Below are 24,538 nucleotides of genomic sequence, written 5' to 3'. Positions count from 1 at the left end.
AAGTAGATACAGAGGGGAAATGATAAAGGAGGGACATAATGAGGATTTAAATCCCAAGGTAGAAATCATTATGAAATATATTAACATGGAGCCTACAGAGGAGGGCGTGAGAGCAGGCACAGAGGATCCAGCAAAGAGGAGCTTTCCCAGCCGGCAGGGGCAGGAGTGAGCGCAGGAGGGTGAGGGAGGACTGGGAGTGGGGAGCAGACATGTTTCTGGCAGAGAAAATTGTACGTGCAAAGACCCAGAAACAGAAGGTTGTCAGACTGGAGAGACTGACGGGGTGAGGGAAGAAGGCAGGGCGGGGAGCCCAGGAAGATTCAGAGTGGTGCAGGATGAGGCTAGAGACCTGGACCGCTAGGTCTAGAATCTGCAGCTCTGGCTCTCAAGGGTTTTGTCTTCAGGAGTCCTTCACACTCCATAAGAGAAACAAAAACTAAGGGTTTTTGAGCTGGACGCGGAGGTGCACACCTGTAATCCCAGAGACTCAGGAGGCTGAGGCAGGAGGATTGCAAGTTCAAAGCCAGCCTCAGCAAATTAGAAAGGCCCTAAGCAACTCAGCAAGACCCTGTCTCAAAATAAAAGATAAAAAGGGCTGGGGATGTGGCTCAGTGTTTAAGCACCCCTGGGTTGTATCCTTGGTACAAACAAAAAAAACACAATAAACAAACAAAAATACAGAGGACTTTCAAAAATATCAATTCACTAATAACAGATCCGTAACAATAAATCAAACAGTAACAAACACAATTGTGTTAATGCAAATAGCACATTTTTGTGAAAAATTATTTTTTCCAAAACAACAAAAAATAGTGAAAAGGGTAGCATTGTTTTACATTTTTGCAGATCTCTTTAATCACTGGTTTAATAGAAGATAATTGGATTCTCACGCCTGTCTCTACTTTCAGTCTGTTGTGATGTTTGGAAATGTAATATATGAGGACAATGTAGTGTGTGCCAAATCTTGTCCAGCGGTGCTTTTCAAAGGTGACTTGCAACATAGACCCTGAAATCATATCAATAAACTTTTCATGCTCTATTACATTAAAATCCACTGGTTTATCTTGATTTGAATGGATCTTTTATCCACACAGAACTTAGCAGCATCATGCCTTCGACATTTGGAAAATACCAGTTCATGTGGATCTTCCAAATGTTGTGCATTTCATTATACAATATCAGAAAATCACATTCCTTAATATCACACCACAGATCTCAGCAGAAAAAAAAAAAAAGCCTTTAAATATTAGGAAACTGTCAAGCTCCTGGTGACAGATAGAAACTTTCTGAAATTACAGTTTTTGTTTGAAAGTTCAAATTTTATCATTGATGGTAATGTTGTTGATTGTTTCCCTTGATGTGAAAAGCTCACCTCTTTTAGTTTCAAACTGGAATTGAAATAATTCATCTGTCGATTGTTTTTTTCATGAAAAAAGTTTCAGTTGTGCCAAGACCAAAAAGAGCTAGTTCAACTTGCAACCAAGACAGTCACAAGAGTTTTATTGTGCTTCAGTTGAGTGGCAAAAGTTCTTTAGCTTAGCTGACAATTTGTCACACAGATCGTTAAGAAGTGTGTGCAAGGACTGAGATTTACTTATTTGCAGGAGTGGAGATTGAACCCAGGGCTTTGTGCATACTGGGCAAACGTTCTACCCAAGGGCTGAGATTTATTTATTTTGCAGTACTGGGGATTGAACCCAGGAGCGGTCTACCACTGAGCTACACCCCAGCCCTTTTCATTTTTTAATTTTGAGACAGGGTCTCAACGAGTTACTAAGTCTGGCCTCAAACTGTGATCCTCCTGCCTCAGTCTCCCAAGATGCTGGGATTACAGGTGCGTGCCACTGCGTCTGGTGTTCATCAGGGCAACTCTACGGTTTTGTTTCCTTTAGACTGTGAGAGAGTGTGTGGTGATGAAGAATAGACAGGTTGCTGGTGCAGTCTGGCTCCACTGTCTTAAGCAAGCTAAGGAGCCAGTGGTTTTATTCACAGCTACTTTTGCACCATCAGTGAAGATGAGAAAGGCAGACCATGTCTTAGTATGATGATGACAAGAAAAACGTGACCCTGTAGATAACCTGACAAGATCTGGGGAATGCGGGGGGTCTGAAGACCACAGTTTGAAACTCTTGTTCAAGACAAGATGATGCAAAACTCTGTCAGTCATTTCATGGGGAAATGAAAAGCCTTCTCCCCGTTAGCATGGACTTTTGAAAAGACCTCTGACTGATGGAAAGAAAATGAAATGGATGGAGGCCAGAGTGGGTGAGGAGGGTAAGGTAAGAGATTCCTAGAGTCATCCAGATTAGAGATGATGGAGGCCTGCAGCAGGGCGAGGGAGGGAAGAGAATGAAAGATGGAGAGATCTTTAGGGCTGCGGTGGTCAGCTTCTTGTCACTGTGACCAAAGTACCTGACGAAAACGACCTAGAGGAGGAAGGTTTACTTTGAGCTCAGGGTTGCAGAGGCTCAGTTCACGGTTGGGCAACCCCGGTGCTCTGGGCTCAGGGGGAGGTGGATAATCATGGTAGAAGGGCGTGGGGTGTGGGGGAGCTGCTCACCTGTGGTAGCCAGGAAGCAGGGGTCGGGGAGAAACCAGGGACAAGATATAAACCCCAGAGGCACACTTCCAGTGGTCTACTTCCTCCAGCCACACCCCACCTGCCTACAAATTCCCACCTACTTAGTTCATTCAGCTTAGAATGAACCTATAAATCATTTCACCTCTGAACATCCCTACCTTAGCAAGAGCTTCAGAGAGACACCTTGTATCCAAACCATAACAGGGATATAAACTCAAGAGGACTCATTGAGAGTTTGTGGGAAAGCCCATGCTCTCTGGCTTAGGTACTTGGTGAACTGAGAGAAGAACTCAGAGATATTACATAATGTACAGAGATTTCTGTCTCTCTACCAGGCACTGAGTCTCTAAAGGTCTCCAGGTACACTGACCCCTACTGGCCACTTTTGAGAAAAGCAGCCCAAACTACTAACTAATATAACCTGATCTGTGAGTGACTAGCTAAAACTGAGCTGATTACAGCCAAAAACAAATGCTGCATGCAAAGCTTGGTTTGGTCAACTCCTTTAGGTCTTCCTAGCTGGGTAACCGCATGGAGAGGATGGAGAGAGGAAGATACGGTGGTGAGCATGAAGAGAACTCAAGCATCCATTTCTTAGGACTACGACCCAGGCAGGTACTTCACAGCAAGCTGGGTCAAAACAACTCAATCGATAAAGGCAGACAGGAGCAGAACTAAGTCCATTTACATCAGGTTGGTCTGTGGCGAGAGGAGACAAGGTTGTTCTTCTCCTCTGCCGTCTGAGGACCAGGCACCTTCTTTCTAAGGTCCCTAGCTCCAGCACGTGCCTGGAAGCCTTGGTCCTGCTTGCACATGGTCTACTGGGACTTCCTGCCCAGCTGTCCTCACACAGGTCTAATGGAGAGGCCCTGGTGCTCCTCTTTCCTTGACAGAGTATGCTCACGGTAGAAATGAGGAAAACAGCCGGGTAGGGTGGACATACCTGTAAACCCAGAGACCAGAGGCTAAGGCAGGAGGATTGCAAGTTCAAAGCTGGCCTCAGCAACTGAATGAGTCCCTAAGCAATTTAGTGAGACCCTATCTCAAACCAAAAAGGGTTGGGGTTGTGGCTCAGCAGTTAAGTGTCCTGGGTTCAATCCCTGGTACCAAAAGGAAAAAAAAAAAAAAAAAAAAAAAACTAGGGAAACACAGAAAAGCTTAAAGAAAACAAACTTAAAATGATCTATAATCTTACAGGCTGAGATCATTGTACTTAAGATTTTCATGTGTTTCTTTCCAATATATCCTGTGCATACATTTTAAATAAAATGGGGGCTATATGCAAATTGTTTTCACACATTTTGCTGTAGCATTATATAGACTTAAAACACAGCAGTAACACCTAGATATTACTGTTAAGTGATATTTGCAATCCTTTCTCTGCTCCCTCTTTTTCAGACGTGGCTAGGCTTTTTCTCTGGGTTTTGCAATATATGATTTTAAATTCCTGTCATGACACTTCTAAATGCAGACAAGAATTTGGGCTTAAGCCATCCCAGAGAACAACATTGCCTTCCATCTGCGTGGTATTTAACATTGATCAAAGCCCTTTTACATATATTAATAAAACCCAGCAATTCTGTAATATTTTACTAAATGTTCCCACATGCTCATAAAACATCTGTCAAATGGTAACAATAATCTATCTCATAAGGCAATTGTGAGGATCAAATGGAAAATGGATGCAAATAATGACAGCTATTTTTGATTGATTCTCACTGTGTTCTGGATACTGTGTTAAGCATTTCATAGCATATGTGTTTGGATATACTCTGTGAAGCAGACACTTATTATCCTACTTTAAGAGAAGACGTTAACTGAGGCTTAAAGAAATTAAGTAACTTGCTAGCTTGCTTACTCTGTCATGGTTAGTAATTGATGGAACCAGAATTTGAATCCAAATCCTGGGCTCCAGACCACTCCCCCACATCACCGAGCTATGCAAGGGCATTGCAGACAATAAGTACTAATTGTATGAAAAGTATTTGCAAAAAATGATTTCTTATAGTCCAGAAACTCCCCCACCTCCCCATCCTACTATATTGGCATCCAGTAGTTTCTTAATAAATGTTTGGTGACGTGATTGTGTATACCAACAGAAGCAAAAGATAAACTTGGTATGAAAAGCAGAAGATATCACTCCCTAAAAAACAAGCAAACCACAAAATTCTGAGATAAGAATATTTAAAGTACTTAAAATTTCAAAGAAAGGAAACCAAACCCTAAGAGGGAAAATAATTACGAAAGAAAAAATATTTTAAGAAAGGAACCACAGAGAATATCTAGAAACAAATCCAGTAAAGCATGAAAAAATAATCTACCACTACCAAGGTTTACCCTAGGATCGTAAGGATAGAATAAAACAAGCTGATAAAAGATACCTGGCAAAACTCACAGCCAACCTCATACTCAGTGATAAAATATTAGAAGCACTCTCTTTAAAATCAGGGAAAAGATGAACATGTTCATAATCATCTGGATAATAAGATAGAAGAAAGAAAGAAAGAATGGCATGAGGATTAGAAGGGAAGAAATAAAACTTTCATTCTTAGCAAACAGAGTCTGTAAAATTTGAAAACTACCGTTCATCAAAAGGCAAACTACAAATGACAGCCCAAGCGACCATACGTATGACCCATACAACTGTCAAAGCGATTTTATCCAAGATAGATGCAGTGTTTCTACAGATCGGTAAGAAAACAAAAATGGCAAAGAGTATGAACAGGTAATTCATAGAGGACGAAATGGCCAATCAATGTATTTAGAGACAGCCTACCTGCTAGGTGATCACAAGAATGCAGATGAGAAGACCAGGGCATTGTTCCACATGCATCAGATTGGCAGACACGGATGCACCTCATAACCAGGTGTTGGCAGGAGTGTCGGAAATGGACGTGCTCAGGCAAAGCTGGCGGAGCCTCTGTTAGGGGCCTCGCTCCAGGTGAATGGGGGCATATTCTTACACTGAATAAATGTTGATTGAGGGTTTGCAATGCATTGTTTTAGGCACAAGGGACACAGCAGCAAACCAAACAGATGAAGTCTGATAGGATAAAATAACGGATATATAAATAAATAAAGAGCTAATTTCCACTCCAGGTTGACCCCAGAGAAACGCACGCGCATGTGCACCAGGAGCACACCAGGGTGTCATGACAACTCTGTAATAGCAAAGCTGAGGATCAACCTGGTTTTATCTATTTATTTTTCTTGCTGTGAATAAATTAATAAGGAGGGAATGGATAAATAAATCATGGTTCACTAAATGAAATATTATACAGCAGGTGGAATAAACAAGGAGCCAGCATAGATCAATAAGGCTGGTTGCAATAGGATATTTGCACAGAGTTGTATCATTGATGTAAAATGGATATATGACATAATCACACATATTATTTATAAATACTTATTTATAATTTTTTAGAGTGAGAGATCCGAAGTAGGTAAGGCAAAATCATTCACCTCTGCAGAATCTTGGTAGGGAGTACAAAATTGTGTGTTGTATTGCTTTCCAAAAGTTTAAAATGTTTCACAATCAACAATATGTATTTTTAAACTTCTGTAACAGCAAGACCTGGACAAAGTGTCGGCCCTTTGAGTGAGGAAATGACTGGTGCTCCCCTGTGCCCCTTGCTATGCCCAACTGGCCTGTGAGCTGTAGGTCAGGCGCCTGGCGGATGCTGTGACACCCCTGGAAAGCACCTCCCCAGTCGTGGCTGCAGCCTGTATGCTATGCTCCACTTCTGCCCAGCAAGGACAGGACAAAGGGAGCGGGAGGCCAAGGGGAAGGTGGCCAAAGGGAGGCAGGGGGCAGGTGGGTAGGAGGAGAGGCGAGTGCATCTTTTGTTACTACCTGAAAAGGTGACTTGTGGACAAAGGACAAATGCCTTCCCCACTCCACTGTTCCAAGCAGGCTGGCTGGTCCTCCTTCTCCACCGAACCTAACCAGCCAGCTCAATGCAGGCAGCTCCACAATGCACAGGTCAAACGTCCCCCAGCCTCTCAAAGCACAGCTTATGAACAAAGGACTCACAATTGCTATGCTTGTATTTTCTGAATATGTGTTTGATTGATAGTCACATATCCTCTTTCTAAAATTATATAAAATTGTATGCTTAAGGGGAAACCTGCAGGCTCTCTCCTACCCTCCCAACGGAATCTTCCATCTCTCCCTCCCTTGGAGTCCAACCACGTGTGATCCGTGACCTCTTCCCGCCTTCTTTATCCCTCTCCTTTACCAGGAGAGGTAAAATACTTCTCAAGACTGTCCCCAGCATCAGCGCCTTAGTTTAGGTCTCCTCGGCCCTCCCCTGGGTCTTTGCTATGTTCCCCTAACTGGCTTCCTGTTCAGGTGACATTCTCCCCTCTTCCTCAAGGACCACTTCGAGCATCACCTGCTCCGGACAGAGTGAACCACTTTCTCTCTGGTCCCTACCGGCACCTTGCTCTATCACCATTTATCACCTTGGATTGACATTTACCCCCGGTTGCAGGCAGGGACCCTTTCTTACCCTACTCTGAAACCCCGCCCCTAGTTCACTGCAGGGTATACAGCAGGTGCCACAAAGCATGTGATGACCTCTTCTTTTTCTATTTCGTATAAACCAGAAATGTGATTTTAATTAGATTACCGACTTCTTAAAACATGATTCGATGCTAATTAAACAAAGAGGCCTTTATTCATCATCAAACCGAGAAATGTTGGCTACAGGTAAGAGGAAAGCTGGAGGCTCCTCAGCACTGCAGTTACAGCAGGAGAGGGCTATATTTGGGAGCCAATTAATTTCACAATGTTGAGAACTAATGCATTTAAGATTCTGCCATTCACACCCATTTTCTCCATTAAAACGATTTAAGTGTGCAATGCCTGTCATCATCTTGGTGTATGTATAACAGCTTTCACATAAGGGGACCTCAGCATTGTCAGATCTAACCAGTGGCTTACTCCTTGCCTTCTAAAATCGCAGTTAATTTTAAGAAACTTTCAAGTTGAGTCATATTATCATGAAAGTGAGCCTGGAGACTAGGACATGTCTTCCGCACTGGCTTCTGAAAGGAGAGGTGGAGCCACTTTCTTCCTTTACCCTCTGCACTCTCCCCAGGAAGACCCGGCTTCAGCAATGACCCCGACTATCACTGATGGACACGCTGACGGCCAGGAAATCAGTGACGATAATGACAATGGTGATAATAGCCAACATTTACTGAGTGCTGACATGTACCTTAAAGTGGACCTGTCTGAAACCGGACTTCTTTTCTTCCCCTGAAATCTCTTCCTCCTGCTCCATTCCTCATCAGAATTCATTGCTTCCTTCTCGACCTTTCATTCCTGGGTCCTCCAAAGGCTTCATGTCTCTGATTCTAGTCAAGCCCTGGCCTGCTGAGTCGACAGGAAGGACCCTCTTCATTGATTCCCTTGATTCTACTGCCCAGTGCCTCTGATCAGAATGCTCATTTCTGCCTGTCAACTGGCCCTGCAGTTTTTCGGCTCTCACTGCTCCTGTCCATCATGGGGACTGTCATCCCAAGAATATTTATGTGGCACAAATCAGCAACTCCTCTGTCTTTCCTGTCTCCACCCAGTTGCTCTGGCCAAAATCCTGGGAGCACCTTTAACTCCTCTTTTCCAGTAGGACTCCTGTCTACCCTGTCTCTATGGATCTGCTGAGTCCTCGCACCTCTTTCCTGTCTCCACGTCCAAGGAGCTGCTGTGAATGGCCCTCTCACCTCCCTCAGGCTCCTGCTGCCACTCCTGCCTTCCACCAGCCACTTTCCACAGAGCAGCCAAAAAGCAGATCATGTCAGGAGGGCTCCCATGGAACCTAGCACAAGACCTGTACTCCTACCCTGGCCTCCACCTTCAGCCCCATGCCAAGAAGGCACATCCAAGAGCTCCTCAGCAAGTGAGCTGCTCAGTGTCGTCATATCCACTCATGCCTGTAATTACAGAACTGGGGACAGTGTACAGCAGACCATGGCCTTGGTAATCCTGAAGGTCATGTGGCATGCAGCAGTATGGAGAGATGACACATGTGAAGCATTTTGCATAACCTTGAACCACTCCTTCCAAGTTGAATTAGCAAGTCACTTAAGGAGTGAATATCTGCAGAGCAAGAGTTGGGCTCAATGTAAAAATTCCCAGAGGCCTCTGGACATGTCCCCTCATGCCTGTCAAGGGCCAACCGTATCATAATTACTTACACATCTCCTTCTCCCTTCTGGGGCGTACAGACCATGACAGACACTAAGCTAAAGACTTATTGACTTAATAAACAAACACAGACCTACATGGGTTGATTCCATGGATGCAGGAAAGACTTGCCGCTGTCCCTACTTAACTCACCTACTTATTGCTGCCCAAACTATTTTGCCAGAAGATAAAACCTTACGTAATGGAAAATATGTACAATGATAATCTGCTACATATCACAGATCTTCATGGTTGTCCAGGAATGGTCAAAACAGGAAGTGGGAAACCTGCAGAGGCCAGGAAGCCCAGCCAGAGATTGTGTCTGTTTCTTGAAGCATCCATCTTCCCGTATATGAAAGGCTTCTCGAAGCTCCTTGCTCCTACCACTGTCCATCCTGCCATGGTATAAATGTGGTTTATTCCCCAAGCATCTGTGTGTTGGAAGCATGGTCTCCAGGGTGTGGGTATGGGAGACAATGGAGCTGTTAAGAAGGTGGGGTCGGGTGAAGGTCCTCAGAATAACAGAGGGTGGGACGCAGCTCTCCTGAGATCACCTGCTCCCACATGTACCCCCACAATTGCCATGCTCAGTGATGTGACATTTATTGACTTGAGCCCAGAGGCTCTTCACCAGACCTGAGCCGATGCCAGTGCCATGCCCCTGAACCTCCAAAACTATGAGCTAATTAAACCCATTTTCTTCATAAGTAGTCTGCTTTAGGTATTTTGTTATGGCAATAAAAAGCAGATTATTTTAGTCAGCTTTTTATTACTGTAACAAATACTTGAGATGATCAGCTTTAAAAGTGGAGAGGTTTGTTTTGGCTCATAGTTTTGGTGGTTTCAGTCCGTGATCAGGCAGACCCATGAGTTTGGGGCCTGTGGCGAGGCAGCAGTCAGGGTGAAAACACAGGGTGGAGGAAGACATCACTCCATGGCAACTGGAAAGTGAAAAAGAAGGAGAGGGAGGGGCTGAAATCCCACAATCCCCCTTGAGGACACACCCCCAGCGGCCTACAACTGCCCACAGGCCCCACCTCTTAAAGGTCCCACCACCTTCCAACAGAGCCAAGCTGAGGACCGAGGTCTGGGCCTTTGGGGACATTCCAGATCCAAACTGTCACATGAGAGCAGACCTCAGAGGTCAGCCCCACAGCCCCATCCCTGTCCTGGAAAGGCACCCCATGCCTGGGAGACAATCAAAAAACGTTGTTAAATAAGTGAACAAATGGTTTCAGAAACTCACCCATCTCTTTCTTAAAGTGTGAATAAAGAATAAAAATCAATCTTCATATCAAAAAGAGCTAATAATGAGAGAGTAAAACACTAAGTTAACGTGATGCTTACAAATCGCTAATCAAGGTGATTCTACACCATTACCACCTTCCTGGAAGGAAGAACAAACTACGACCAAATTAACGAAATGATAAATAGAGTCCAGGAAGGCTGGTTGCACTATGAATAATCACTGGAGAACTAAACTCCTGCCCTTGGGGTAATTGCAGAATGTGGGGCTTCACTAGTAGAGCAGGAAATACTGAATTTATTTTAAGTGAATTCACATGGAATGACAGGGGAAGTATTTGTGGCATTTAATACATTTCTATAACATACTTATGCTATGTTTTTAAATTATTTTCATTGTTTTCCAGATGCTGTTTAACTAAAATACAAATCCCTATGACGACCAGTCAATTAAGTGTAGGCAAATGGAGAGTAGTAAGCTCATTACAGTGAGGAGAGGAAGGAACTGGTCAGGGGCCCCGCCCAGGGCTGGGCTGAGTTCAGAACCCAGCCTGACCCACTGGCCATGTGAACTTACAATGACTCAGTTCTCAGGCCAGATTCTCTTCCACGAAAAAAAACAGTATTTGCAAAGATTCTGTAGAATTCAACAAGACGGCCATATGTGCAAAGCACCGAAACCACCCCTGGCACCATAATCCGTAACAGTAACAGGCAACAACAGGCAGCTCAGAAAATGTGACATCGGCAGAGAGCCAGGTATTTGTTTTCCGGGGGAATCAAAACCCCATCAGGATTTCTTCATTGAATCAACTAGTAATTTTAGCAGCACAATCTGGAGACCTGTAGTTTAACAAGCAACGAATTAGAAACTGGCATCTGAAACCCTGAATGACACCTGCTTTTAAAAATGCACACAGAGTCAGGTGCAAGAGACGGTGGCTGGCCAGGTTCTCTGGAAGAGAGCTGGAAACAAACCCCAGGTGATCTCTTTTAATAACATCTTCTCTGAAGCACACAGGAGTTCATCACATAAACACAGGGGGTCTTCTGAGGTCCTGTCAGTTTAATTCCGCCTGACATTGGACAATTCTTACCAGGATGGGCTGTGAAAATAATGAACACGATATCGGAAGGCGAATTATGCAGATGCAAAGGGCGAGAACAGAAGATGGGGGGGGGGCACTGCTCTGAAAGAAGAGTGACTTGATCCCGTCTGTTCAGTGGGCCACCCACTGATCGGGTACTGGCCCCTCTTAAAGACTCTTCGAGGTTCTCCCGTCCACCCATGGGGCAGATCCAAAGCTCCTTAGCCAGGCAATTAAGGCCCTTTATAATCAGACCACGGACAATCCTTTCGGCCTCATTTCCTCTGCTTCCTGCTGCACCCCCTCCATCCATACCAAATTACTTCAATTCCCCAAATTCATCCTAACTTTAATATTTTCATCCTGGATGCTATTGGAGAGAAAAATTATTTTCGAAGTCTGTGTCTAAGTCCTTTAAAGAAAGTAGTCCATAATCTAACCACCATGAATAAATCCTGCCATAGGAACTGAATCTCCCTGTGAATTTCTGGAAATCCTGAAAACATTCCACTTGCTGGGAAAGTCACCCTTTCTGCACACTTGTCCCTTGAAGTCACAGCCTTGAGCACAGGAGTAAGCTAGAAAGGGCTCCCACCCACCCCTCCTTCCATCTGTCTTTCGAATATATGACATACCTGCATGACAGGTCCCGTACAGAGCACCAGGGGCACTGGTAAATAAGATGTGGCCTGACCCTAGAAGAGCTCTCGATCAGGATGTGCAATCCATAAATCCAGTCCAGTTTGTTTGTGGCTCAAAATGAGAACCAGATAAATATATTGGTTGAATTAAGACAAATATGCAAATTAGTAATGACACTCTATACTGGAAGTGCTGTGCCACAGTGGGCACAGGGGTCCCAAGCCCCTGACAGGGTGGGGGCTCACTTCCGGAGGAGACAGAGAAGGCTTCTGGAGGAGGGGAACAGCAAATGGCGAGGCAGTCACTGGGTGGAAAATGGGTAAGGAGGTCTCCTGGGCAGGGGAAGAGAGCGTGCAAAGGCACTGGGGCACCAAGGGGGCATGGCACACTTGGGAGTCACCACAAGTTCGCCATGGCTGGAGAGCAAGGGAGTGAGGACATGAGTGTGGAATCCCAGGTTCTTTGCTCCTGAGCCCCAGCAGAGTCTCCCTTATCAGTTCCCACTTAACAGACAAAACAGTATGAAATACATCGAGGTCCACGGGAGACCGCAAGACAAAGCTGGGGGGTACTTTCAAGGCAGGGATTTTGACCACGTGGTGCCCTGAAGGTTAGACTGCAGGATTTAGGAAGATAAAAAAAGTCCCCATACAAAGAACGGTTTCCAGGTTACCACACAGTACCAGACTACAGAGCAGGGAGGCCCCTTCTAGAGAAAAGCCAAGCAGTTGACTTATTTCACAGGTGACAGACAGGCTGCCTACCCACAGGCTCTGCCCCGGAAATTCTGGTTTCATTGGTCTGAGCCAGGGTCTGGGCATGAGTGAACTTCCCCCCGGGTCCAAGCTGCAGCCGAGCTTCAGAGGCAATCCAGGTGTTTGCCGGAGTCCCCATTCAGCCTCCCCTAGTCACTATTGTCACCTCCTTGGTCCTTCCAGGGCTCCAGTTTGGGACCCCTAGCATAGTATGCCACCCAATCTAGTCCGCCCTCATTCCTAGTGTGGTAATTTTTACCCCAGTTTATAGAAAGCAACTCAGGGTCAGGGTCCTCTCCCAGGTAACCCAGCAGTCCCATGTCGAAATGAGAGGCCATGCTGCTTCCTTTCAAGCTGCCTGGATTATTCAGGAACCTTCCAAGCTTGCTGCTCAAAATCCCTGAGAGCTTGAAGTTGGTTGTGGCAGTATTTGCACCGTGGAACCACATCAGCACTGACACACCGGGGGTGTGGTGCTTTGTCGGAAGCCAGTTTACCAGCACACCTCTTAATTCCAAGGCGCCAAGAAAAGGGGGAGAAGAAGTCAAATTATGTTTCCTTAATTTCAGGAACAGGTATAAAACGCACTCTAGAAAGATCTCAACTCCAAACGGTATTGAAAGGGTTTGAGAATCTGGAGAGATAAATCCCAAGTATGTGGAAAGTATACATCTGTAATTTTGATCAAGATGCCACATGGGTGCAGATGCTTTTTGCACGCCTGCTACTGGCTGTGTGCATTTGACTCAAAGTCACTTAGTGACAGGGAAAGGGGAAAACGCAAGAGTGAACAAGATCTCCAGAGGGGCTCCCTGTCTCCTCCACGAGAGCACAAGAGGAGATGTTCCCGGAAAGGAGCTGCCTGGCAGCCGTCTGCCTGAGCTGCCTTCACGCCTTGAGTTCCAACGCTGGAATGCTGCGCGGGAGCCCCCTGTTACAGAATGACAGAGACACTAGCGGAAGTCACTCACCCCCTGATCAGTACCACCACGGAGCTCAGCTTTACGGAACAAAGGACTGTGACATTTCTCCTCCCAGCATGGTTCCGCTATCAGCTTGGCTCCATAGCTATCAAGTCCAGTTATGGCTGGTGCAGTGCATTTAGAAGACGGAAGGAGGTTGTGAATTGAAAAAGAATAAAGGAAACTCCCGGCAACTGAGTGCTTACTTTATGACCAGGCACTGAGCTAGATATTCTCAGACGTGGTGCGTACCTGCCACTTACTGAATGATTGCATACCGAGCCCCATCTGGGACCCTTAGTTGCATTATCTCATTTAATCCTCTTGATAACTTTATGAAGTAGCTACAGTCCCCCCCCCCATTTTACAGAGGAGAAGGTTGAGGCTTAGAAAGCTGCAGTCATTTCCTGCATTAATAACCAGAACACAGCACTGGCACCAGAACCATAGCGATGGGGCTGCTCTCTGTCTTGAGAAATGGAAATACTTCTGGTAGGGAGAAAATTGTCATTGACTTAAGCTCTGATATTCATTTATTCGATATTTACCAAAAAATTCAAAAAATAAAGGGAAATGAGGGGAGGGGGGACTGGGGGGTGGGAAAGATGGTGGAACGAGACAAACATCATTACCCTGCATGCGTGTATGATTACACAAATGGTGTGACTCTATGTTGTGTAGAAGCAGAGAAATGAAAGTTGTACTCCATCTGTGTACGATGAGTGGAAATGCATTCTGCTGTCATGTATAACTACATAGAGCAAACAATAAAAAAATAGTAAAATAAATAACCTGAGCTTCCACATTAGGATGATGGAAAAAATGAAAATTTTAGGTATGTTTCTGTAATTAGCAAATCATAGCAACTCTCTGCAGCAGCTTCTGTTCATTGAGTAACGTCCACCCTGTCTGAGAACCACTTCGTGAGAAATGTGGGATCCTGGAGGTGAAAATGACTCATGGGCCCGCTGGGCCTCCCCTCATGTAGTGCTGGCATCTCCAGTATAATCCAGAGTGAGGTCACCTTTTGGAATCATCTCACAAGACCGTGTGCAGGATTAGGTGGAATACAAGTGAAGTGCTGATCAACCCATAACTGTCACATTAGCAGTGATTATGTATTTAAATCCTTCCTCATTCACTCGGGGCATCTGAGTGAATTTTGGAGACTATTATATACCAGGCTTGGGATAAGACCCAAGTTCAACCTTCAGGGCCAATTTTGGAGGAAAATCATTGATTTGTTAATTATTTCCTTCAATAAACATTTACTATTATGTGATGGCATTAAGCTAAGAACTCTAGGGAATCCAAGACAAATTAATGGGACAGCTAAGACATGTTCACCAGTAACTACAGTGAAATAACAATGAGCAGAATAATTAACATTTGACGCGATGTTTCCTCGTTTACGAAGCACTTTCACACTTGGATTGATTCCCTTGAGAAACGGAGATTCCCATGAGCCAAGTGACGGGTCTGTGGTCTCGCAACAGGGACACGAGTTTGATTTGAACCTGGGTCTCTGGTGCCAAAGTCTGGGCCCTCTCTCCTCAACCATCAGCTCTGCTTGGCCCCTCCAGTGCCAGAAAAAGCAAGCCTGCTATGTCCTGAGGTAGCCCCGTTCTACTTTTAGAAAAATTTTAGATTATTAGAAATTTTTTTCTAATATTTATCCCAAATCTGCCCTCTGGTAAATTCTGTCAGTCTTTGCTCTTCCCTCCAGAGCCATCTTGAATACATGTACCCCCCTTCCCTGAGAGAACCTTCCCACAGTTACTAGTCCTCCAAGCCTTCTCTGCCCCCTGTGACATGTCCTGTGTCCCTGGTTCTTCCCGTTCTGCCAGTCTTCCCCAGCCCAATCTGTCTTGGTCTGAGTTGGCTCCTCCTCATTTGTTAGGACTTGTTGGGGGTAATCTTTCCCAGTGACTCTTCACCGAAGACTTGGTTCTATCTGTCCCATGCTCTGCACCTCTACTGGCGTATCTACCAAATGACACTGGATGGGAAACATCTACTAGCAAGTGGAGAGCTCCCGGAGGCCATGAGTGAAGTACGGCCACGCATCCTGAGTGCTCGCCGTGGCCAGACACTGTTGTGGGCACTTTTTACCTCAACCAAGCAAGATAGGTACTATGACTTAATACTCCCTTCCTGGGCCTGGCAAAGGGTAGGGGGTTCTAAGTTTTTTTTAGAAGTCAATGAAATTCCAATTTATTCATATCTTCAAAACCCGGTTCTATAGTAACACACAAAGGCCTGTGTGTTAAAGGCTTGGCATTCAGCTTGGTGCTGTTGGGAGGTAGTGGAACCGTTAAGGGGAGACCCAGTAGGAGGAAGTCGGGTCACTGTGCCCTGGAAGGGAATACTGGGACCCGAGCCCCTCCTGCTCCTCTCTCTCTGCTTCTTGGCCACCACGAGGTGACCAGCGTGACCAGCTTCCTCCACTGTACACCCTACCATGCTGTGCTGCCACCAGCCCCCCAGCAATGGGGCCAGTGGCTAAGTTATGATGAGAAACCAAATTCAGTTTCCTTCTGGGTCAACATCTTACTTCCATGGACTGAAACCGTGAGCCAAGAGAAACCTTTCCTCTTCCGAGTTGATTACCTCAGGCGTTTGTCACAATAGTGGAACTCTGGCAAATACACCTGGAGTCTAGAGTGCGCAGAGCTAGTGGCCCTGGGCAGAGCCAGGCGGAGGCTACCCGGGAACAGATGATGCCGCGTGGATCTTTCCGAGAACCTCGCCGCTCAGGGCTTAAGCACTCGCTCGCGGGAGGAAAACAAACGCTATGAAAAATGGGGCCTGGAACTAGACGTTAGCAGTAATAATTGCCAAGAAAAGGGCGGCTCTGCTCAATGCTAAATGTCAGTGCCATGAAAGCTTCGAGGGTCTTTCAGAGCCTCCTCCTGGCGTTGAGAAGTTTGTCACCTTGGCATCCAGCGAAGACAAGATGCACCGTGGAATGAGCCCAGCCTGGCTCAGGGGCTGACTCTGCAGACATCAGTACCTGATGGCTCTGGTCAAATTAAACCAGAGAGTTCTGGCCACGGGAGCCCTCCATAAATGTGATGGCGACGGTGACAGGAAGGACAAGAGGAGCATAGGAAAGCCAGCATGTCCACCCCCTTCGTTTTTTTCTTGAGAGTACTTCAAGGGCTGCCTCTGGCAAGGGGAACTGTCCCTTGAAGCCCAATGGCAGAATATCAGCTTATGAACACACTAGGCCTGTGTCAAGTTCCCACTAATGATTTCGCAGCATAAATTAAATGGAGTGAATACTTTTTAATGGTGGCTACAGAATTACATGACAGCTTCCAGGATAATCTACAAAAATAGCTGGAATCAGAGGGACGGTCATTCTGATGCACGCTAGTTTCTTATTAATTTCCTTTCCTTTTTTTTTTTTTTTTCCTTCTGGTTTGTGGATCTCCTTTGTAAGAGCTGATAGGAAAGAGACACATAACAAGCCGCCACGTACCCCCGGCTATTTAAATAAACAGAAACTGGGAGCTCTGACAAAACTGCATAGCAAGTAGAATTTGAGATTGTGCTAAAGTCACCTCCATAAATAATATTTTCTGTTTATATAATGCAATTTATATAAATCTGTAAAATTTTCAGAGGACAATTACATATGCAGTCTCATTTGACCTTCTTTTACGCATTGAGCACTTCCATGTGCCTGACATTTTTAATGTGTTATCTCACTTAACTTTTCACAAGGACCAATGATTCTCTCTCTTTCACAGGTGGTTAAGTGAAGGTAGAGAGAGTCCTCTGGGATCACGCAGCATTAAGGAGGAGGACCAGGATTTGAACCTGGGTCTGTTAGACTTGAAGCATAGCCTTCCGCTCTAGTTACTCTGCTTCTGTTTTAGGAGTGGGCACTCTGTCCCTACCCTTTGTACCTGTGCATCAGCACAGTTCTGGCCTGTCACAAGCTCCTTTCCCCACAAGGAGCTGGAACGCCTTTGCGATTGGTGTCTGGAGGGAAAACCTGGGCACAGGCAGCTCAGCCCCTTCTCCTCCTTCCTCCTCATTTCTGCTGCTCACAGGGCTGCCCCTGGTTCCCCGCCATCTTGAATCCTGCCAGTGGGGTACGGGGGAGTGGCTGGCTGCCTGAGTCTCTGGATCCAGCGTCAGGAAACACGTTTGGCCACAGACGTGACATATTCTCCAACCTCACCATAATGACCGTGACATTTTATCTCTTCTTTATTCCTTTGCCTTATTGTTACTCAGATCCAAGGTGGAAGACAGGGCTCCTTATTGGGCCTCTTTCCACGATCCTAGTATGACCTCCACTTTACAGAAAAAGCTCAGGAAGAAGTGGGGCTCTTTCCAGAAGAAAAGAAGTGCAAATGGAGGCAATGTGTGTAAATAGTCCCATACGCTGTTGCGACATACCAAGTGTTATTCTTTTAATTCAGAGATACACATAGTTTAAGGAGGAGAAAAGAAGAAGAGGAGTGATGTCACCCAAATGACTTAAATGTAAACAAACCAGGAGAAAATACAAGTTTGAATGGACATATCACAAAAGAAGAGGATGCCATGCACCCACCAATCCTTAGGTCTTAATCTAAGGCACAATATAAAGTGATCTGAATGCCAACAAGTGCCTAGAATAGAAATTTAACCAAGGCATTTCCCTTGGCAGGATCCAAGAACCCCTGTACGCAGACTTCTACACCCTCCCTCTCAAATCCCATCATAAAGAGCCAAACCAAAAAGCCAACAACCCTTATGTGGGATGTAACCGCACTCACAAAGTAAGCAACTATTTTTGAGTCCTCTAGAATTTGGAACCATCCAGGGACTTGCCTGCTGCTGAAGTTCTCCTAAAATGCACGCTGTGTAACAGTCAGAGACTTCTGTCATGGTTAGTAACGGAACTGACAGAATCTTAGGACAGAAAGGATCCTCAGCAGTGGAGCTCAAGCCCCTTGCTGCGGAGATGAACAAGGCCCACCCTCCACAGCTGGGCAGGGGAGTCATGCTGAATTATCCATGGGCACCAATGGGCACATTGCCCACGGTGTGTGACCAAGGCACCAGTTGGTGGCAGAGCCAGGGTTGAGACCAGGGTCTCCCCACACTAGTGTTCCTACCCTTTCTTATAGCGCATGGTCCTTGGTGACACTTGCCGGTTCCCTCACTGATATCACATCTTCAACATTATCATTCTGTCACAGCTGAGGCCACAGACTTCCACGACCAGAGGAAAGATGTCTATAACTGGTAGAAGCAAGAGCTAAGATTCAAACCGGGGAGGCACTGGGCTACGAGCAGCCAAGCACCGTTCTGTCCCCCAATTGCGAGCCCCGGTTTACCGATTTCAAAGATGCTAACCACTATCTTGGGCAGAGGATAAACACGAAGCCTCGTAATGTCACCCTTACGAAGCAGCCAGATTATGAGAGCACCAGAAATCGGCCTGCTGTATCCAGAACTATTTTAAGAAACGCAATCTTGTTTCCCTTCTTCAAACTAATTAACGTTTACAACCAGAACTGAAGTGCTTCTCTGAATGCGACGGAGAAGCAAATCATTCGGGTTGGAAGCAGGAGGCTGGACGGTGAGAGACTGTCAGAAACACATTTTGCAAAAGCACAGACACTCTGGATGATAAATACAACTTCCAATTAAGCCGCCCTCAAATATCTGGCGACTAATACCTGGGGGTTTAAAAGCAATGGGAGAAATTTGCAGAGCCTAAGAGTTTCCAGATGATAACATCTTCCTTTTTATATTGAATATCTCTCTTTTTAAAAGGAATAAATCACATGCACTTGTAGAATCACAGGACTTTCACAACATAGCAGGCTCTACTGACGAACAACACACAGCCCAGGAAGTGCGGGGACCTGCCCAAGGTCAAGTGTGAAGTGATCTCGGCTGGGTGGACACTCAGCACAGGACCTTGATCCCAGCCAAGTCTCCTCCGGTGGTCAGAGCTGCTTTTCCACGAGAAGACTGCTCTTATTTGAGGTGCCTGTCCCTGTGGCACAACAGAGGAGAAGTTCATGAAAATCTATGGAACCCATTTTCAATTTGAGGTGCAAATTGAACAAATGTTTTGCATCAGGGATTATCTTAATTAAACTATTTATATGAGCACTGTTGATTTACTTCAGTCTTGCTGAACTTCATTAAACTTTCCATTTACTTATATAAGTTCCTATGATAATAAACTTAAAAAAAAAAAAAACAATTTACATGGTAGAAAACTTTCCAGTTGGCCTTCTGTATTGAGGGGAAAAAAAAGATTACATCTGTACCGAATTTTTAGAGATGACTTGTTGGTCATTATTCCCTAAACAATATAGTATAACAAGTATTTACATAGCATTTACATTGTACTAGATACTCTAAGCAATCTATGGTGATTTAAAGTATACAGGAGGATGTCTGTACATTTCATGCAAATAGTTCACCATTCAGGACATAAGCATCCACAGATTCTGGTACTGTGGAGAAACCACATCTCCCACAGATTCCAAGGGACAACTATATTTTAATATATGTCCTTTTGTAAGAATGGTAATGATGTTAATGATAGTAATAATAATAATTTTCATTTATTGAATTTCTTTGTGCTCAGCACTGTGATAGGGACTTTCTATAATAGAAACAATAAGGATAATTATAAAATAACTACCACCTATTAAATGCTTACCATGTCTGGGCAGTATGCTATATGTTAAGTACTGTAATTCATTTAATGATCACAATAATCCTATTAAGTACCTATTACTATTATTCACATTTTACTGATGAAGAAACCGAGACTCAGAGAAGTTAAAGGCCCCAAATTTCACAGAGAGCAAGAGGAAGAGTCAAGTTCAAACCCAAGTCCACTGGACTCCAGAGTCCTTGTCTTTTGCACTACATGAGGTTATATCCCCTATAAAAGTTTTTGCTTCAAGTTCCATTTCCAACAAGGACATTTGTAGATTCAAGGACAAATTAAATGGCATGAGGATGGTGTTTGTGACCCATTCCCTGTAAATGTCTTGGCTTTCTCCGTGGTTTGGAACAAAGTAACTCAGCTACCAAACTCCCAGAGGGAAAAAAGAGCTCACAACAGTGGGATAATCAGATAATGCTGAAATGTGAAGAGGCTCAGAGCTACGATGAGATTTGGGAGCAAAATACAATTTGTCTACTGTTCCATTTTAAAATATTCATGAGACAAAGAAGCATTTCCATATTCAATAATTAAGTGGCTAAAATCTGCAACCTGATATATTTACCGATCATGAACGATGCATTCCTAGAAGGACCGAAGTTCAAATTAGCAGCCCCACAAGCTGCCACGTTACAGTGCAAAAGCAAACAAATGAGACAGAAATGTTGCTGTTGCCTAGAGAAAAAATTTTCCCCACCACTTGTTCTGCTGTAGAGAAAGGCTGAGTGGAAATTAAGAATGTATCTAGGACTTTGCCTGCAAACCAGCTGGAAGAGAATGAAAAGGGGGGAAAATCTGCAATCTTTTCCTCTCATTAGAAGAACTGTTTGAAAAGCCTCTGACTGTGCCTTACAGGTTAGGGTTTACGATCATTTAATATTCCACTTGTCTTACGAAACCTGCATGGAAAGGCAGAGGCAGGAAAGAGATGGACAGAAATGTGAATTTACGAGGTGGCCCCGGTGTGACTTATTTTCGGTGCTGGGGTCGCAAGCATTACAAGAGCTCCATTAAACTAGCGCATCCTGCTCCCTGGGCCGTCAGAGAACTCTCTTCAGGGGTCTCCTTCCCCAGGGGCACCATCCACCTCTCCTGCATCTGGATGAGTCCCACTGGCTCCCGCTGGGGCTGAAGGGTCTTCAGGTGGTCTGGGACGGACACAGGAAGGGGCTAGGAGGCGAGTGTTGGACCTGCCCTGCAGCGTGGGCATCCCCTGGTCTCAGGTTAGATGTGCCAATGGCCAGACACTCTGGAGGTGGGCTCAGCACTCTGGGCTTTCCCAAACCCTCCAGGTGATTCTGACACCCCCTGAAGTTTGGAAACCACCCTCTCCTCCAGCCTGGGTGGCCTCTACCCTGTGTCCCCACGAGGCCCCAATCAGCTTGTGCTGACAGCAGGAAGTTAGCAGACGAGTAGAAGCACCAGTGGAAGGGGGATCTCAGAGTCGATGCCCAGCTCTGCCCTCCCTGCCACCACGGTGACCCGGCCAGCTATTCTAACAGGGCTGTAGTTCCATCTTCTACTCTAGGCAGGATGGCTGAGGCCTGATGCTTGTCACGGTCTCCTACCCCAGCCCCCGTGCCAGGGGAGGAACTTGGCTTCTCCATTCTTCCTCACATTGTCTAGAGAGTCCCCAATCAAGAAGTTCCTCTGCCACTGTCCAGGGACTCTTATCTTGACACCCTGCCCAAAGACTCCCTCCACCACCATGGAAGTGAGATGCGGACCCAGGAGGAGCCCACCCTTCCCCTCTCCCCTTGCTTTCCTGGCTCTGTACCCTTGCTCTCAGACTGCCGCTGATGCCTAGAACAGTGCATGGCTGGGCACAGGCAAAGCAACTGTAAGTACCCACCACCACTTAGGAGTCCAGCAGAAATAACTGTGCTTAGATCCAGCAGTGGGGCATGGCCCAGGCCCTGTACTTCAGAGTAGCCCACTCCAGCCCAACTCTGGTGGCTCTTTCCTCCTAAGGGGCAGACATCCTTGAGGCCGAAGAGACTGCCCGCACGGAACCCATGCCCCATGCCCTCTGGACACCTGCTATGGGTACTCAGGACCCTGGAATTTCCTTCCTAGACAGCTGGTGTCCATCTTCCCAAGAGCAAAAGGTGCATCTGATGCCGTGTTAGCTTTTCATCTAGAAAAAATACCTAGGAAAATAACTTAGAGGAAAGGTTTACTTCGGCTCATTGTTTTAGAGGTTTCAGTCAACAGTTGGCTGGCTCCATTGCTTTGGATCTAAGGTGAGGTGGAACATCATGGTGGAAGGGTGGGCAGAGGAAAGCTGGGCAGGAGAAGCAGGGTGTAAGCAACAGAGAGAGGAGCCAGGATGCGCTATGCCTTTTCCAGACACACCCCAGTAACCCGCTTCCTCCACCCAGGCCTCACTTCCTTTCAATAAGGCCATCAAATATGAATCCCTCGATCGATAAATCCGCTGATAAGGTCAGAGCCTTCATGGCCCAATTTCTCCCCCAAATCTTGACTTTTTAATGTTCCTGCATTGGGGAACAAAGCCTTCAACATATGAGCCATTGGGGACACTTTAGACCCAAACCATAACAGGCACCTTTCCCGGAGTCATGCAGGAAGGTCGGGGACAGCCAGAGCTAGGGTGGAGGGGGCGGGGCAGGAAGGCGGGGCTGGGGCATGTGAACTGGAGTGGCCGTCCCCACCCCTGCAGTGATGGATGGAACCAGAAGGGGAAAGAGATGGAGGAGCTGGCAGAAGGCTGGGGCCTGAACTGTACTCTTTCTTGGGTGCCACAAACGTTAGGGGCAGCCCTGCATGCAGAATAATGAAAAATCAATGGAATAGCATACGCCATGTCCCTGGAACTCAAGAGATGCCTCGGAATGAGTGTACCTCAAGGTCTGCTTTGCTACCTTTTATGACACAACCAACCTGCAAAGACATGGTATCCCCATTATGGAGAGGAAGAAACCAGGTCTCAGAGAGATTAGGTGACTTGGCCAGGATCACACGACAAAGAACTGAGTCCGAGTCTGATGAGCCCAGGTCTGGTGTTTCTTTACTACACTTGGCTATTTGCTCTTGGCTTGATTACTTCCAGCTACATGGAACTCACTGCCCCAGTACTCCTTTGAGTCAATTTCTCTTTTTTCAGTACTGGGCATTGACCCCAGAGCCTTGCACATGCTAGGCAAGAGCTCTACCACCGAGCACTACCCCAAACACTTTTTGAGTCAGTTCTTATTTCAGGCAAAAAGGTATTTTTTTTTTCCCTGAAGCCTAAATCTGTCTGCAAACTTGAGCTATGGTTCCCTTTCTGCCCACTGGCACCTGCAGAGAGTTTATCTCGTCTCCCACTAGCAACTTTTCAAGCTAAAAGTGGCAAAGTGTCTTGCGCTGGGGGCTTTTCATTCCTCCAAGCTGAACAACCCCAGCACCTTCCCCTTTTCCTCCAAGCAGAGGTTTTCCAGTCCCCCTTCCTAATGAGGCCTCCGAGGACAGATCCCAGACTCTGCCCACTGTGGCCCCTCACAGGGGTCTCGTGCCCAGAGCCTCCACCTCGCTGAGGCCTCAGCTAGTAGACTCAGCATGCAGGTAACTGCTCCCGCCACCAGCATCTGTTCTCCAAGATACAGAGTCCCCAGACCCAAAGCTTGCAGCCAGCCATGCTGCCTGAGTCTCGGTTTCCTTGCCTATAAAATGGGATGATGACTCACGTCACACTTATTTTGGGGGGGGTGTGGTTTGAAATGACTATAAGTGGCAGGGCGCTGTACAGGTGTGTGGGTGAGGAAGGCAGACTGGGGAAGCCCGGCAAGGCAGGTGCTCTGGAGAAACCCCTCTGCCTGCTCCGCTAGTTTAGTTCCTCTGACAGGAACAAATGCCCCACCCTCTGACAGGCAAGGGCACAGCTCCCATCTGGGGCCCTGGAGGACACCAAGGCACTGCAAGGAGCCCAGTGGTGAGTTAGGACCATGTGGGTGACACGCACAAGACAACTTAAAGGCAGGGCGTCCCTGAGCCCGGCAACAGAGCCGGCAGCAGGGCCGAGGTCTTTCAACCTGCCGCTAAGGTTATGAAGGTGCCAGAAAGAGCCAGAGTCAGCAGTGGAGCCAGCCCTCTGTCCCAGGTCAACCCCATGTCACCAGGCTGCCACTGAAGCCACCTGTCCTAGGCAGTGTCTGCTGCGAGGACTGCCTGCTTTCCTCTAAGGGACCCGTGCCCTGTGCCCCGGACCCAGGCACCCAGCCACCTATCACACCTGGAAGTCTCCTGAGCCTCCAACGCATCCGCCCAAAGCTGCGCCTTTCCCAGGGCCCTCGCCTCCACAACCGCACCAGCAGCCGCGCAGCCGAGGCCCTTTCCTGGCTCTTTGCACTCTTCTCTCACATCCATCATCGCCCCC

At 46.3% G+C, this 24,538-nt stretch overlaps 1 protein-coding gene across 5 annotated transcripts in view; it reads right to left on the bottom strand.

Moving 5' to 3' along the window:
• Positions 1-24,538, bottom strand: part of Ttll11 (tubulin tyrosine ligase like 11) — a 233,373-nt gene that overhangs the window by 97,377 nt on the left and 111,458 nt on the right. Inside the window, exon 7 of one of the 5 annotated variants that reach the window (XM_047524514.1) lies at positions 19,381-19,470. The exons of the other annotated variants lie outside the window; for them this stretch is intronic. Within the exon in view, the coding sequence (XP_047380470.1) occupies positions 19,452-19,470 (19 nt within the window). The 3' untranslated portion in view covers positions 19,381-19,451. Of the gene's footprint in view, positions 1-19,380; positions 19,471-24,538 lie in introns of those variants that run through there. 5 annotated transcript variants of the gene reach the window in all.

The sequence above is a fragment of the Sciurus carolinensis genome, chromosome 14 (genome assembly GCF_902686445.1).
Source record: "Sciurus carolinensis chromosome 14, mSciCar1.2, whole genome shotgun sequence".
NCBI lineage: Eukaryota > Metazoa > Chordata > Mammalia > Rodentia > Sciuridae > Sciurus > Sciurus carolinensis.
This window is presented reverse-complemented; position numbering and strand designations above follow the sequence as displayed.